Consider the following 17,386-nt stretch of genomic DNA (forward strand, 5'->3'; position numbering starts at 1 on the left):
GAACAGCTTAAACAAGTATCCGCGCTAGGAACAGCTTAAACAAGTGTCCGAACTAGGAACAGCTTAAACAAGTATCCGAACTGGGAACAGCTTAAACAAGTATCCGAACTAGGAACAGCTTATACAAGTATCCGAACTAGGAACAGCCGAACTAGGAACAGCTTAAACAAGTATCCGAACTAAGAACAGTTAAGACAAGTATCCGAACTTCGAACAGCTTAAACAAGTGTCCGAACAAAGAACAGCTAAGACAAGTATCCAAACTTGGAACAGCATAAACAAGTATCAGAACTATGAACAGCTTAAACAAGTACCCGAGGTAGGAACAGCTAAAACAAGTATCCGAACTAGGAACAGCTTCAAACAGTATCCGACCTAGGAACAGCTTAAACCAAAATCCGAACTAGGAACAGCTTAAACAAGTATCCAAACTAGGAACAGCTTAATCAAGTATGCGTGCTAGAAACAGCTTAAACGAGTATCTGAGCTAGGAACAGCTTAATTAAGTGTCCGAGCAAGGAACAGCTTCAAGTATCCGAGCTAAGAAGAGCATAAACCAGTATCCAAACAAGGAACAGCTTCAACAAGTATCCGAGCTGGGAACAACTTAAACAAGTATCCGAACTAGGAACAGCTTACACAAGTATCCAAAGTAGGAACAGCTTAAACAAATATCCAAAGTAGGAACAGCTTAAACAAGTATCCGAACTAGGAACAGCTTAAACAAGTATCCGAACTAGGAACAGCTTAAACAAGTGTCCGAACTAGGAACAGCTTAAACAAGTATCCGAACTAGGAACAGCTTAAACAAGTATCCGAGCTAGGAACAGCTTAAACAAGTGTCCGAACTAGGAACAGCTTAAACAAGTATCCGAACTAGGAACAGCTTAAACAAGTGTCCGAACTAGGAACAGCTTAAACAAGTATCCGAACTAGGAACAGCTTAAACAAGTATCCGAACTAGGAACAGCTTAAACAAGTATCCGAACTAGGAACAGCTTAAACAAGTGTCCGAACTAGGAACAGCTTAAACAAGTATCCGAACTAGGAACAGCTTAAACAAGTATCCGAACTAGGAACAGCTTAAACAAGTATCCGAACTAGGAACAGCTTAAACAAGTATCCGAACTAGGAACAGCTTAAACAAGTATCCGAACTAGGAACAGCTTAAACAAGTATCCGAACTAGGAACAGCTTACACAAGTATCCAAAGTAGGAACAGCTTAAACAAGTATCCGAACTAGGAACAGCTTAAACAAGTATCCGAACTAGGAACAGCTTAAACAAGTATCCGAACTAGGAACAGCTTAAACAAGTGTCCGAACTAGGAACAGCTTAAACAAGTATCCGAACTAGGAACAGCTTAAACAAGTGTCCGAACTAGGAACAACTTAAACAAGTATCCGAACTAGGAACAGCTTAAACAAGTGTCCGAACTAGGAACAGCTTAAACAAGTATCCGAACTAGGAACAGCTTAAACAAGTGTCCGAACTAGGAACAGCTTAAACAAGTGTCCGAACTAGGAACAGCTTAAACAAGTATCCGAACTAGGAACAGCTTAAACAAGTATCCGAACTAGGAACAGCTTAAACAAGTATCCGAACTAGGAACAGCTTAAACAAGTGTCCGAACTAGGAACAGCTTAAACAAGTATCCGAACTAGGAACAGCTTAAACAAGTGTCCGAACTAGGAACAGCTTAAACAAGTATCCGAACTAGGAACAGCTTAAACAAGTATCCGAACTAGGAACAGCTTAAACAAGTATCCGAACTAGGAACAGCTTAAACAAGTATCCGAGCTAGGAACAGCTTAAACAAGTATCCGAACTAGGAACAGCTTAAACAAGTATCCGAGCTAGGAACAGCTTAAACAAGTATCCGAGCTAGGAACAGCTTAAACAAGTATCCGAACTAGGAACAGCTTAAACAAGTGTCCGAACTAGGAACAGCTTAAACAAGTATCCGAACTAGGAACAGCTTAAACAAGTATCCGAACTAGGAACAGCTTAAACAAGTATCCGAACTAGGAACAGCTTAAACAAGTATCCGAGCTAGGAACAGCTTAAACAAGTGTCCGAACTAGGAACAGCTTAAACAAGTATCCGAACTAGGAACAGCTTAAACAAGTATCCGAGCTAGGAACAGCTTAAACAAATACCCAAGCTATTAACAGCTTAAACATGTGTTCTAGCAGCGAATTGATGAAACATTCACCCGAGTCTCGAATTAAGCGACACCAAACTGTTTTTTTTATAACTTAACCCTTCTCTGTTTTTGTTTATTATACAGATATTGCGTTAAATAGTTTGCAGTTGTTGTTTTTATATTTCCGTAAAATACCTTTCGCATTGTTGCTATCTCGTCCATAATTTCACGGAACAGTTTAAACTAAATAAATAAATCCTGAAAACCCGTTTCGTTATTAAGCCATCAAATATCTATCGACCGGGTCAATTTTCAAATCAAAATGCATGAAAACAAATCTGTTTTAAAGCGACTCGATCGAAGAAAACGTTTGTTTCAAATTCACATTCATCAATGCAATAGTCGTTTTTGAAAAAGTCGGAACTTAATCGAACACGAAAACGTTAACACAGACATTAGATTATCACTATTTCACATCCGCAAATCAATTATAGATCAAGTAAAATCTCCGCACCCCCAAACAAAAAATAAATAATAATAATGATAATTGTTATTATATTATTAATATTATTATTATTATTATTATTATTATTATTATTATTATTACTATAATTATTATTATTATCATAAAATGAAAATTATTAATAAATAAATAAGTAAAAAATACCTAAATAAATTTAAAAAAAATTGAAAAGTCAAACTTTTGAGGAAAAATAATACTTAACTCAATGTGGGCATTTTTTGTTTCGCACATTTTCGATTATGTAAGTTAAAAAAATAACGATTATTGAGGTTATGTCTTACAGATTCGGACTTTTTATAACATCTTTTTACCTATTTTATATCTTTATATGGACTATTTAATTTTAAATATCATATACAGCAAACGGGTATAGTTAAGGAGTACGTATGTACAATGATTAAATAGAAATGTTTCAATTAAAAGAATTGTATACATAAAATGATATGCATGTACATCTTGGGGGGGGGTGTAAGTGGCGGTTGGTGATCCCCGACCAAATCAACACACGTTACTGAAAAGGTTTGTTCTCTGTCTTCAAAAAGTAAAAAAACATCATCACAAGTTTAAGGAAGGAGATACGACAAAATCAATCGGAACAACTCGGTCAGTATTCAAAAAATATCCCGAAGCTTGCCGGAGATGGCTGAGTTGTTACGATTGATTACAAAATGTGGAATAAAATTAAGCAATATTGCCGCGTTAGTAACGATTTGAAGCTTCAAAATACAAATTGATAAGTATCTGCCAATTGCTGTGTGGTGTTTGTTTAAAAAAAATGTAAAAAAAAATCAAAGTAAGTAAAATAAATCATTTTTAAATAATGAATGAAAAAAACATGTAGCTCTTAACAAATCAGTGTATTAGTGCCTTTAAAACCATATCTTGTGACCGAATCCATCAGTATGTTTGCTGTGGCCGGTCACTTTACCAATACAAATATGTAAACAATCGCGGAATCTGAGAAAAAATATTGAATTTGTTCAAAGCAGATTGATTTCAACTTCATTTCAATAGCAGGAAAATAAAATAATGGAAGTCGATAGGTAGCAAATCCATAGACAACGCAAAAAACTGTACAAAGCCTTATGAAATTATTTTAAGACGTTTTAAATAAAAGATACTGTCTTTGCAAGTTTTGTGAACGAAGATGGGTCGATATGTAAATAAAAACTCACAGCAATGATAGTTCTTGAAGGGTTTATTAGAATAGTTTTGTCTTTGAATGTTTTGTGAACAAAAATGGATCGATATTTAAATAAGACTCAGAACAAAGATAATTCTTGAAGGGTTTATTAGAATAGTTACGCGCGGTTTACCCTTACTCGAAGATAAACATTTAAATAACGATGTAGGATAGGGCACGACAGATTAGAACAAATAAGAGACATCCTTTCGATCGAAAGACGTGTTAATTTATTATTTGAATACAGTCTCGTGAGAACAGACCTATTTACACTAGCAGACAGTTGGCTTCAGATGAAAAAAAATGGATGATCAGTTCCTTCGAGTCCCAGTTCACAGACATACCCTCAAATCACATTTTTATCATTTCAATATTTCCGTTTAATGTATTGTACATTGAAAAAACTGGCGGGTATCCATTGTTAAAATACTGCTTCGTGAGAACGGATACTGTTTACCCTAGCAGTGCATTTTGAAATGAAACGGAAATGGATGGATAATATAAATATTCCCTCAAATGTGTTGTACACTGTTTTTTCTCGCAGTGCAAATAGTGTGACTTTGATAAAAAAAAAATGGATCGAAACTTTATTCGAGTCCCAAGCATATAGGGATATCCCCTCATTTCATTTTTAACATATTAAAATAAATATTTCCCTCAAATGTATTTAAGACGAAAATGGCGGGTATCTATTGGTTAAATACAGTCTCGTTAGAACGGATACTGTTGGGTTTTTTTCTCGCAGTGCAAATAGTATGTCTCTGATGAAACAAATGGATGGTCTCTGATGAAACAAATGGATGGTCTCTGATGAAACAAATGGGTGAACACTTTATTCAAGTCCCAGTGTACAGACATACTCCCATTACATTTCTAAAACTTCAAAACAAATATTTCGCTTTAATGTATTGTACAGAAAATGTCGGGTACCTATTGTTTAAATAAAGCCTTCCTGAGAACGGATACTGTTTTCGCCATCAGTTCAAATAGTTGGCTTCAGATGAAGAAACAATGGATAAACAATATCTTCGATTCCCAGTATACAGACATACCCTTTCATTGCATTTTTACGAATTCCACATGCCTTGTTTCTAAATTTATTAAAGGAAAACTAATGTCACATTTCATGACAAAAATAATTTGAATATATACATATTTTATAACATTGAGAACAAGACAAATCTTAGACAATGGCAGTTTAAATCAGAATAGACTTACACATCAATACATAACATGTCATAATTATATACCTTTATCAATCTACTTATAGATGCACAGTTACTCCCAAAAAAGATTTACAACATTCAATAATATTGTTTTAATATTTCATAAAGGATGAATAAATGTCAAAAGCAATGGTTCTTATGAAGGATACCAAGTGTAATTTGAAAGGAATGAGCATAAAACCCGCTATTTCTACCTAATGAGACTTTAGTAGACCACAGTAAATATTTCAGCATTCACTAATCATTTAATATTTTTGCGTTTTTTGTTATTAAATACACGGTTACAATCTTGTTTTCAGTAAAAAAAAAAATCCATAAATGCATCATTTAATAAGTAGTTAAAGGTTTATCAGTCAAAATCGATGTTTGTTATACATGTGTATGCATTTATTTTAAATAAGAGTGTCACTTGTGCATCAACGAAATTAAGCATTATTTCTTTTATCCATTTACATAAACTTTTCATATTGTATAGTATTACCCGAATTTATCATTTACAGGTATTTTGTATGTGAATACCGCCTCGTGAAAACGGATACTGTTTTCGCTAGCAGAGCAAACAGTTGGCTTCAGATGAAACAAAAAGTGGATGAACAGTTTCTTAGAGTCCCTCAATTGTATTGTACACGAAAATGGCGCGTATCTATTGAACGCAGTTTGACTGGTAAAATTACGCATAGAGTGCTTCGGACTCCACACACTTTAATGAGCCCAACTGCGTTCATACCCCGATGATGACATCAATCACGCAATTCATTCCTTGAATAAATATGTAATATATGTAATAATGAAATCATACGTCAAGTAAGTAATTATCTGATTCATCGTAAAAATGCCTTTTTATACAGGTTTGTGTATAATTTATTAAATTGATGTATTCGGGCGGCCATCAAGATTGTTATGGCCGCCATTTTGGACGCCATCTTGGTAAATATGTGGCTATATATTATTATTTGCATTAAATATTGCACACATGTATTGCAAAGATTAAAACAATCCAAAATGATGGTATTTGCAACAAAATATAACGAATTAGACAGTTTTGTTTTGTTTTTTAATAAATACTACGATGCAAGGTTCTCGACTTCCGCTGCTTGATTAATAGCAATATTCACGCGCGATGCAAATTAGGCTGCCAATGAGAAAAGAGATGAAACAGGGTTTTTTTTAAGGCCACAATTAAAACTACTTCGTTAGGTCTTACTTGACCCACTTCTTTAGGGGTGGGAATGTAGGTAGGTTATTTTACTTCCTACATCCGTAAAAGGGCAAAATATAGGCTGGTGCAATAACAACTTTTAAATTGAATTATTGGGTATGGCCCATTTGACTTTAAAAGCACTAGACACCTGATGGTCCCAAAATCAGCAAATACAGTATTTCCTCAAACAAGCCTAGAATTTAACATACGAGTTAGTATGAGGCCGATAATACATCATTTTAAATGAGGTTGGGGCGTGGGGGGAGGGGGAGGGGGGACCGGAGTTACCGGAGGGAACCCAATTATCCGGCTTGATGCCAACTTTGGAGTTAATAATTTGAGAACCGGTGGCGGACAAATAATGACAGATATTAACCTATTAGAGACCTACTTTCAATGAATGCGTAGATAATCGTAAACATGTTAAATACTTCCTTAAAAAATCACCTTTGATCTGCAAATAATAGTTTTCAAAAGAAAAATATGTCATTAAGTTTACATAGGCATATCAATATCAATATTCTAGTCTTGTTACAATTGATCACGATTTCTACATTTAAACATAGTACATATTAACATCACATTTTACTCTTATATTCAAAACACCAAGATCATCAATTATATACATATTTACATCACATTGTATTCTTATATTCAAAACACCAAGATCATCAATTATATACATATTACATCACATTGTATTCTTATATTCAAAACACCAAGATCATCAATTATATACATATTAACATCACATTGTATTCTTATATTCAAAACACCAAGATCATCAATTATATACATATTACATCACATTGTATTCTTATATTCAAAACACCAAGATCATCAATTATATACATATTACATCACATTGTATTCTTATATTCAAAACACCAAGATCATCAATTATATACATATTAACATCACATTGTATTCTTATATTCAAAACACCAAGATCATCAATTATATACATATTACATCACATTGTATTCTTATATTCAAAACACCAAGATCATCAATTATATACATATTACATCACATTGTATTCTTATATTCAAAACACCAAGATCATCAATTATATACATATTACATCACATTGTATTCTTATATTCAAAACACCAAGATCATCAATAATATACATATTACATCACATTGTATTCTTATATTCAAAACACCAAGATCATCAATTATATACATATTAACATCACATTGTATTCTTATATTCAAAACACCAAGATCATCAATTATATACATATTACATCACATTGTATTCTTATATTCAAAACACCAAGATCATCAATTATATACATATTACATCACATTGTATTCTTATATTCAAAACACCAAGATCATCAATTATATACATATTACATCACATTGTATTCTTATATTCAAAACACCAAGATCATCAATTATATACATATTACATCACATTGTATTCTTATATTCAATACACCAAGATCATCAATAATATAATTAATTAATTAATTCTGCCCTTCCAAATCGTACTTAGTCAAAGTATTATGAATTGCGCAGAATACGATCACACAACTGGTCGATTGTTCAGAATTTTGTTAAAGTTAACATCGTTGTTAACTTCATCGTTGTTAACTTTCAAGTCGTTACTGCTCTGGAAGTTCCATGAACACCCTTATGATCTGGAGTATTTTTCCATGAACACCTTTATGATCTGGAGTATTTTTCCATGAACACCCTTATGATATGGAGTATTTTTCCATGAACACCCTTATGATCTGGAGTATTTTTCCATGAACACCCTTATGATCTGGAGTATTTTTCCATGAACACCCTTATGATCTGGAGTATTTTTAACATAATTTGGAAAAAAAACTGCTTCATCTGTTTTTGTTTCATTCAAATATATGAACACATCATAACATAATTCACCCAAGTTAACAACGATGCTGTTACCAAACGCTGTTAACTTTAACAAAGTTCTGACCAATCATCCCATTAACCTGCTTCATATCCTTAAAGTTTAGTTTAAAAGTGAATTATCCTTATATAGAATTAACGATAAATATATACCTGAACAAAATAGCAATAGCACATTGAACATCAAAACAAAATAAAAATCATCACGTTTAACCTACATCATCGTTTAAATGCTAAATTGAATTTATATAAATTCTTTAATATTGCAATTACAGACTTTACTAAAAAATATCCTTACTCTCTTGGTATCCATAATATTCAGTTCAAAACACGTTTAAAGTTTAAGGTTTCAATAATCTCATTTTATGCATGTAGCAAATTACATTTAATGCGAAAATATAACACTTTTTCTATTATCAGTTTAAGTATAACTAAATCGATATCCTCAAATGCTTAAAAGCCGCATTGAATTTCATAATAAAGTAATTAAATAGAAGAATAAATGTTGGTATATCCATTACTCGCGCTTCTGACATCTGATTCACATTTCATTCAAATCAATTTGTCAAGTTGGCATCGTAGTTTTGTTTTGTTATATTAATCATTACAATTTAGAAATTGTAATTCTTATTCTAAGGTTGTGGACGAATAGTCGACATTGTGGGAGAGAAGAAAAGACAAAGTCGAGAGAATTAGTCGGAGGTGTGACAATAGTGGAGAGTGAGAGAGGGGTGAGAAAGGGGAAAAGTGATAAAGGGGTGAAAAAGGGTATATTGAAAAAGGGTAGAGTGAGAAAGAAGTGAGAAAGGAGAGAAGGTGAGAATAGGGAAGAGTGTGGAAGGGGTGAGAAAGGATAGAGTGAGAAAGGAGTGGGAACTGAGAGAGGATGAGAAGAGGGAAGAGTGTGAAAGGGGTGGAAAGGGGAAGAGTGAGAAAGGGGTGAGAAAGGGTAGAGTGGGAAAGGAGAGAGGGTGGGAATAGAGAAGAGTGTGAAAGGGGTCAGAAATGGGGAGGGTGAAAAGGGGTGAGAAAGGGAAGAGCGAGAAAGGGGTGAAAAAAGGGGAGAGTGAGAGAGGGTAAGAAAAGGAGAAGTAAGAAAGGGTTGGAAAAGAGGAGAGTGAGAGAGGGGTGAGAAAAAGGGAGAGTGAGAGAGGGGTGAGAAAAGCAGAGAGTGTGAGAGAGTGAGAAAAGGGGAGAGTAAGAAAGAGTAAGAAAAGGGGAGAGAGAGAGAGAGGGTGAGAAAATGAAGAGTGATAGAGAGGTAAGAAAGGGGAGAGTTAGAGAGGAGTGGGAAAATTTGGAGAGTAAGAGAGGGGTGCGAAAAGGGGAGAGTGAGAGAGGTGTGAGAAAGGCAAGAGTAAGAGAGTGAGTGATAAAATGGGAATAGAGGTAGAGGAGTGAGAAAAGGGGAATAGTGAGAGAGGGGAGAAAAAGGAGAGAGTGAGAGGGTAAGAAAGGGGAATGTGAGAGAGGGGTGAGAAAAGGGGAAAGTGAGAAAAGGGGGGAGAAACAGAGAAGGAAGAGGGAGTATGAAAAGGCTTAAGTGAATGAGATGGCTGAGTTATGATGTATGGGATGAGTGAGAGACGGGCTAACAAAGGCAAGGGGGGGTAGAGGGCTTAGATCCACAATTCACGTTACAGATTGCCGTATGCTCACATACCGAATAGAATGTGTTATTTTGAATTGCAAACAAACTGCGTTTTACATTACCCGTAAAATAAATTGCTTGAAAATGTATATTAATACTGGGATCTACTAACTCGAAAAAGTAATAGAACGATACAATGGTTAATGAAAAGGTCACTGAGAATATACTAAACTATAGACCAACCACGATTACCTTTCTCCGCGGTTTTTCCAGGAGACTCATATCCGTAGGAGATCTTACACGGATATTCCTCACCAGATTATCCATTGCTTTAAACGCATTTTTCCGAGGACCACTCATGGCCGCAAAATCACGTTAATCCCAATAGCGTTAAACAAGTTAGACCACCATATGTAAAAAATCGTCAATCTTGATTTGCTCCAGCTGGTAGAATGGTAATTTCAGTAGAAGTTTGTTTGTCTTTTACATAGCATGATGTCTGTATTTTGTGAGATTGCGTTTTTCAAATTATTTATGTACTGTTTATATAATTTTAACTCACATCCGCATAACCACACAAATATCCAATATCAATTGCTATCAAAAACATCTTTAAAAATCGTTGTAGTATTTTAGGTCTAAAAGACTAAATTCAAACACGAAAAAAATACGTTTCCGAGTGCGTGTTATCCTATGATTACATATTCGATTTACAGATATTAAAAGTTATTTTATGTATTATATTTTCAACCTTAGCAGTAGCAGAGATAGACAATGTGCATTTATGTTTGCATACCTCAAATCTATTTAACCCATTAAATTCGTTTGTCCATTTGTTCTCGAATACGTCAGTTCAACGTGACCGTTTTAGACCACTCAACCATTGCATTCACGCTTGTGTCCACAGCTGATTCAATCTATTCTGAAACCACTTAAACCTGTTCTCCTATGGCCGTTTTTAAGGTATTCGATCCACACATCAGTTTATTATTTCATGGTTTCAATACCTGTTATGTACTTGACGTCAGTCAGTGGATGATTGTCGAGGGCAAAAATTTTTAATACCAAACAATGCCGCCACCGGTGAAAAGGTATTTTGCAGATTTAAAAAAAAAATGGATTTATATATTCCTTAAACACGTTACTCTAAGAAATGGTTATTACATTTGCGTTTCCTACTCTTGTAAAAGGCTGTCAAATGACATTAAAACTGCACGGTACCACCAGTAATCAAATATTCAATACTATAAGTATGTGTTTGACACCTTAAAAGCGGTTTCCTATATGTATTAAGTTCATAAAAAAGGTATTCTCTTAGCCTTATTAAATGATTTTGTTAAAATAGCACGGGAAAATGATTCCACAATTCACATTAATCAATGTGAATCTGACACCTTAAACGCGTTTTTCTATAGTTGGTAGTTCAATAAAAAACGCGGTGTCTTCCGAGACCGACATTCAATACAAACAAAACGAAGCAAAAACTCATAATTAGGCCGACATACACAATTGCAGGAAATCCATACAAGAAAATTTTTGTGTAAATTGAATCCAGAAAGAGTTTTAAAGTACAAAATGTATTATACTTCAAACAGATTGGAATTCAATATCGTCAGGCTGCAGTTACCAGGCGCGTAGCTACATACACAAAAACTACCAAGTTGCGTTCATTAACTCCCAAAGAAGCAGAATAAGAAAGGTTTAAAAAAATATATATAAGAAGAGCGAGGATGTTCGGATGTCTTCAACCTTAAAGAGGTTCTTTATTTCCAAAGAAATCTCAAGGTAGGCATAAAGAGAACCGGGATTATTTACTAAACGAGTGGGATGATGTGGGAGTTAGGAGTGGGATGAGGATAGATGATGATGAGGATGAGAAGAAGAGGAGTGGGGGTAAGGTGTGGGGTAATGAGGGGAGGGGGTAAGGAGTGGGATGAGGGGAGATGACGAGGATGAGGAGAAGAAGAGTGGGGGGGGGGTAAGGAATGGGAGAGAGGAGTGGGACGATGAGGGGTGGGAGGAGAAGGACTTGGATGGTAAGGGGAGTGTGGAAGAGAGGAGTACGATGATGAGGATTGAGGGGAGGGAGGAGAAGGAGTGGGACGATGATGGATGAGGGAGGAAAAGGAGTGGGATGATGATGGATGAGAGGAGGGATGAGAAGGAGTTGGATGATGAGGGACGAGGGAGGAAAAGGAGTGTGATGATGATGATGGATGAGAGGAGGGATGAGAAGGAGTTGGATGATGAGGGATGAGGGGAGGGAGGAGATGGAGTGGGATGATGACGGATGAGGAGAGGGGGAGAAGGAGTTGGATGATGAGGGGAGAAAGGAGTAGGGGAGAGAGGAGTGGGATGATGAGGGGAGAGAGGAGAAGGAGTGGGATGATAATGGGAGAGAGGAGTAGGGGAGAGAGGAGTGGGATGATGAGGGGAGAGAGAAGTGTTGGAAAGAGGAGTGGGATAATGAGGGATGAGGGGACGGAGGAAAAGGAAGGGGGTGATAAGGGGAGAGAGGAGTAGGGGGAGAGGAGTGAGATGATGAGAGGAGTGAGGAGAAGGTGTGGGATGATTAGGGGAGAGACGAGTAGGGGAGAGAGGAGTTGGATGATGAGAGATGGGTGGGTGTCTAGGGGTGAGAGGAGAGATATGATAAATATATAGGCAGAAGTGGAACGAGAGAGATAAATGTTAGATAATGTTGAAGTTGAAAAATCATGTGTACAGAATGAGATGTTATTAAGGGTTGAGTGTGTGTGTGTGTGTGAGAGAGAAAGAGAGAGAGAGAGAGAGAGAATGGGTTAAAGAAGAAAATAAATATGGAATATAGGTGTGTGGTTGTAGAATGGATGAAAGAACGAGAAATCGGTGAAGAAAGGAACATCGATGAGACAGTTCACGTATCAAGCGCGACCATATACGCATGTACGATGGAAAAAAAAGAAGAGATGACAGATCTCGTACTATGCACGACCACACGTACGAGCGATGGCTCTATGAGCCGGGTTCGAAAACTAGCATTGCCAGTTCCCGTACAAATTCATCCAAGATTTTGAAACCCTGGACGTATGTTTGATTATCCTTCTTGCAACTTGGGGTTTAAATGTCAGGTATCTATATCACTTTCCGTGTAAACAATCACTTGTATTAATGCATAATAGGGCACAAAAAGAAACCTACACGTTATAACAACTTATTTTTAGATGGTTGTTCTGAAATATTAATGTATTAAAATTGTTTAAGTTGTTGTATTTTAGGGTATTATTAATAATATTCTCTCTTCCGGTTTATGTTTTATGCGTCAGTCTTCTTTTATTTATTTACGAATATTCTATAAATAAATGTCGTATAACCTTAACAATGCTTTGTTGTATGACGTTTGGCCATTTCAATGAGAGGTGCGAAAATTGTGCATGAAAGTTTTGACACTTAAGCAGTATGCTGATCAAATAGCCTAGGAGTATTTGTCAGAGATGAAATTAAGAACCAGGCCCCAATATCACAAAAATACTAATAAGTCAAATTTCAATCTCAGTCTCGAATCATTTTACCACATAGCTCCAAAAGTTATTAAAAATCGCTTATGTGTTTACCCTTTAAAAAGCATATTATCTCATATACTATATTGATTAAAAACTTTGGTCAAGATTCCAGCTTAACTAGCTTAACAGGATAAACGTGGTTGAGTACAATATAATCGATCAACAAAAAGTCATCATCATATAGAAATAACAGTCGGCATATTTCGTCAGCAAGGGACTAGAAGGGAAATTACAATGAAAAGAAGCTATGCAGTTTTATCACTAAAGCTTAGAGTCAGATTAGGGACTATTCGAAATCATGGCCCCAGAAATATCCTAGAATGCATCAGAGGCGTCCTATACAGGGAGCCTGGCCAGGTTGACCCCCAAATGTTTGCGTACAAATAAGTCTAACTACGCCCTTGTCTATAAACAAATGTGTGCATTGCTATTATAATAACTATGCATGCATGAAGTTGCTCTACAGTGAATCTAAAATTGCCTTTAAGCTTTCAAAAATAAATTGTGTACACAACTAGCGTTAAACATATTTTCATCCGCCATCGGAAAACATTAAAGCAATGTTGGGAATATATAAATCATACACAAATATCTGTGTAAATAATGTCTGCAAAATGTTTTAATGGATTAATTCTAATAGATTGGTTGTCAATATGAAATTACCTCAAAACAATGCAGTGAATTACAAGTCTAATAAATATGACCACATGAACTGGCTATAGAACGAACCCATTACTGCAATTAATGGAATTGCATTGCAAGTTCGTATATTTATGATATAATAACATTGAATCAGTGTACAGATGATATATTTGTCCCAATCGACAGGGGCACTGATAAAAAACAGTCTGAAGTCTAAGTTCAGACTCAAACCCAGAAATGCCCATTAATTAAAGTTCAAAGAATTGTCATTATTCCATTCGCAGGTTACAATGAAATGAAGATTTGGAATTTTGCCACTTGAGTCTGAACTCAGACTTGAGACTGTTCGTTAGTATGGCCTCTGGGGCAGTGATTATAAACAGTCTCAAGTCTGAGTTCAGACTCAAGACTCATTATGGCAAAACTTCATTCCGTTGTTATTTCCCTTCGATCAGAGCATTGATGGTACAATTTGCTGAAATATATTACTATTCGAATGTTTTAATATTGTTAACACATTTTTTTGTAAAAGAAATGGAGAAAATATGAGTTTTTAATCCTTTATAAAAATACTTCTCTGAGTCTTAGTCTAGACTTGGACTTGAGACTGTTCATAATCATAGCCCCATGGGCAGAGATTACGAACAGTCTCAAGTCTGAGTTCAGACTCAAGACTCATTATGGCAAAACTTCATTCCGTTGTTATTTCCCTTCGATCAGAGCATTGATGGTACAATTTGCTGAAATATATTACTATTCGAATGTTTTAATATTGTTAACACATTTTTTTGTAAAAGAAATGGAGAAAATATGAGTTTTTAATCCTTTATAAAAATACTTCTCTGAGTCTTAGTCTAGACTTGGACTTGAGACTGTTCATAATCATAGCCCCAGGGGCAGAGATTACGAACAGTCTCAAGTCTGAGTTCAGACTCAAGACTCATTATTGCAAAACTTCATTTCATTGCAACTTTCCTTCTATCAGAGTATTGATGGTAAAATTTACTGATATTCATATTTGAATGTTTTACCTTTATTAACATACATTTTTGTAAAAGTAATGAAATAAATATGATTTTTTGTTCCTTTATAAAAAAGCTTTTCTGAGTCTGAGTCTAGACTTGGACTTGAGACTGTTCGTAATCATGGCCCCTGGTGTCCATTTTCAATTAAGGATTGTAGTCGTAATCTTAAATCTGTATAAACGTCACATATGGCAAATAATTGATTTTTTTATTTCCTCAAATTTGAGTTATTTTCTTTAAAACTGGCTAAAGTTTATGTATGTACCAAAATAATAAAATAATGAAAACTATGAGATTGAGATAATTTCAATTTAAGAATGAAATCGACTAAGATTAAAACAGCCAATTGGTATTGATTATTGCTCACACAACTCGGGATATTGAACTTAACACGAGCGCATTAGCGATCACAATGTAGGTTATGGTAACTGTGTTGCACCATGTTGCCCATGACAGCGTTCAATAACTAGGGTGCGAATAGACGAATAACGTCATAATTTAGAATTATAGAGGAAATGACAATGGTGATGTTTAACCTATAAACTCAAAATGAAGAAGAATGGCCGCTATACATTGCTGTTTTGTTTTGTATCCCTGTTGTGTCGCAGAGCTAACACCTCAAGTGGGGAGCCAAAATCCCAAATACCATGTATACAAAACCGGGCATTGAATACCATTTGCCATTCTTACAATTTTTTTATTTTTTTTTGAGATACATGGAATATCAAATTTTTTAAATAACAACTTGTTAAGATCGGAGAAATAAAACCATATCCGATAGTCAGAGCTGTACAAAATTACTCCTTTGACGAATATTCCATCAACGGGTGGGAATAAAACTCCCTCTTTCAGGGGCGTAACTTGACGAAAGTATATGTGTAGGCCACTTTCTGAGGAGGGGGAGGGGGTCACGAGGGCATGCATCCCCGGGATTTCGGTATTGGGTGCGTTTTAGCGTATATTTCTTTGTTGTTAAAACATTAATGAGGGTAACGATATCAATATGTTTTACCTTAAATAAATGTTTTATGTAATGAACAGCGTCAAAGCGCAGACTACTGGTATGCAAATTTCGACAAATTATATACGTAACATTAATGTCGTATGAATGTGTATTTTAGTGAAAAGGAAAACGATAGATTTGAAATACCTGGTTTAGGATATATTAATTAAGTTTTTATTGCAGATTTGGCATATTTTATTTTTTTTCTGAAAATTGTGTAGGCCGCGGCCTACACGGCCTATAGGAAGCTACGCCCTTACCTTTGGATTCCAAATTTTGTTTAAGTCACTCCTGGGGATGTGACGGGGTCAAGCCATAATGTAGCCATTATAGGGCGCGTGCAAACCCAACAACAACAATATTGTGTACCACATAAGACGTGTCCGTTCTTTAAACAGACGAATTGAAATTATTTGTTTAAAAAATTTGTTTAAAAAATTTGTTTTACATTTGCAAACATTTGTAATTTATCTGCAGTACGCATTACGGTCTTCACTGTATACCCTCATCGTCATCATCATCATCATCAGCAGCAGCAGCAGCAGCGTCGTCATCATCATCATCATCATCATCATCATCACCACCACCACCACCACCTACATCCTCCTCCTCCTCCTCCTCCTCCTCATGATCATCATCACCACCACACACCACCACCACCACCATCATCATCATCACCACCACACACCACCACCATCATCATCATCATCCTCATCATCTTCATCATCATCACCACCACCACCACCAACACCACCACCATCATCATCACCACCACCACCACCACCACCATCATCATCATCATCATCATCATCATCATCATCATCATCATCATCATCATCGTCATCGTCATCATCATCATCATCATCATCACCACCACCACCACCACCACCAACAACAACAACAAGACCATCATCATCATCATCATCATCATCATCATCATCATCATCACCACCAACAACACCACCACAATCACCTAATTTATTTATTATATTTTATGTCTTACCGAGTTTGTAGTTCCATTTTCATTCGACATATTCCCAAAAGGAAACACGTGCGCAAATCACTTGTATATATATAAACTACCATTAAAATGGCTTAAATGTATGCTTATACGATATACTACTTCTTTTGACTTAAAATACTAAATGCATCGGTATTTAAAGTTAAAATTGATCCTAACAAAGAACTAGATTGACTTAGGTAGTAATGTATTCATGACTTAGTTAAATTAATCCTTTGTTCGCTTACAATTGTTAATTATTTGTCTGCGGTTTAAAAACTGGCATTTGTATTTATACAAACGCGTTTACAATTTAAATCGCGCGTATGAGTAAATAGCATTCTTTATATTTGTGTACCTTCTTGTTTGGTTAAGAAGCATGTTTTTATATACAGGTATAATTACAATTACTAA

General features: G+C 35.5%; 1 protein-coding gene across 3 annotated transcripts in view; it reads right to left on the bottom strand.

The window, feature by feature from the left end:
• LOC128222184 (uncharacterized) overlaps positions 1-17,111 on the bottom strand; it is a 34,029-nt gene extending 16,918 nt beyond the window's left edge. The window contains exon 1 of one of the 3 annotated variants that reach the window (XM_052931071.1): positions 16,976-17,111. In XM_052931071.1, coding sequence (XP_052787031.1) covers positions 16,976-17,005 — 30 coding nt within the window. In that variant the 5' untranslated portion in view covers positions 17,006-17,111. Of the gene's footprint in view, positions 1-8,467; positions 8,531-10,012; positions 10,125-16,975 lie in introns of those variants that run through there. The other 2 variants (XM_052931070.1, XM_052931072.1) reach the window with 2 other exon arrangements.
• Between the last annotated feature and the right edge of the window lie 275 nt (positions 17,112-17,386).

Source organism: Mya arenaria, chromosome 16 (genome assembly GCF_026914265.1).
Source record: "Mya arenaria isolate MELC-2E11 chromosome 16, ASM2691426v1".
Classification (NCBI taxonomy): Eukaryota; Metazoa; Mollusca; class Bivalvia; order Myida; family Myidae; genus Mya; species Mya arenaria.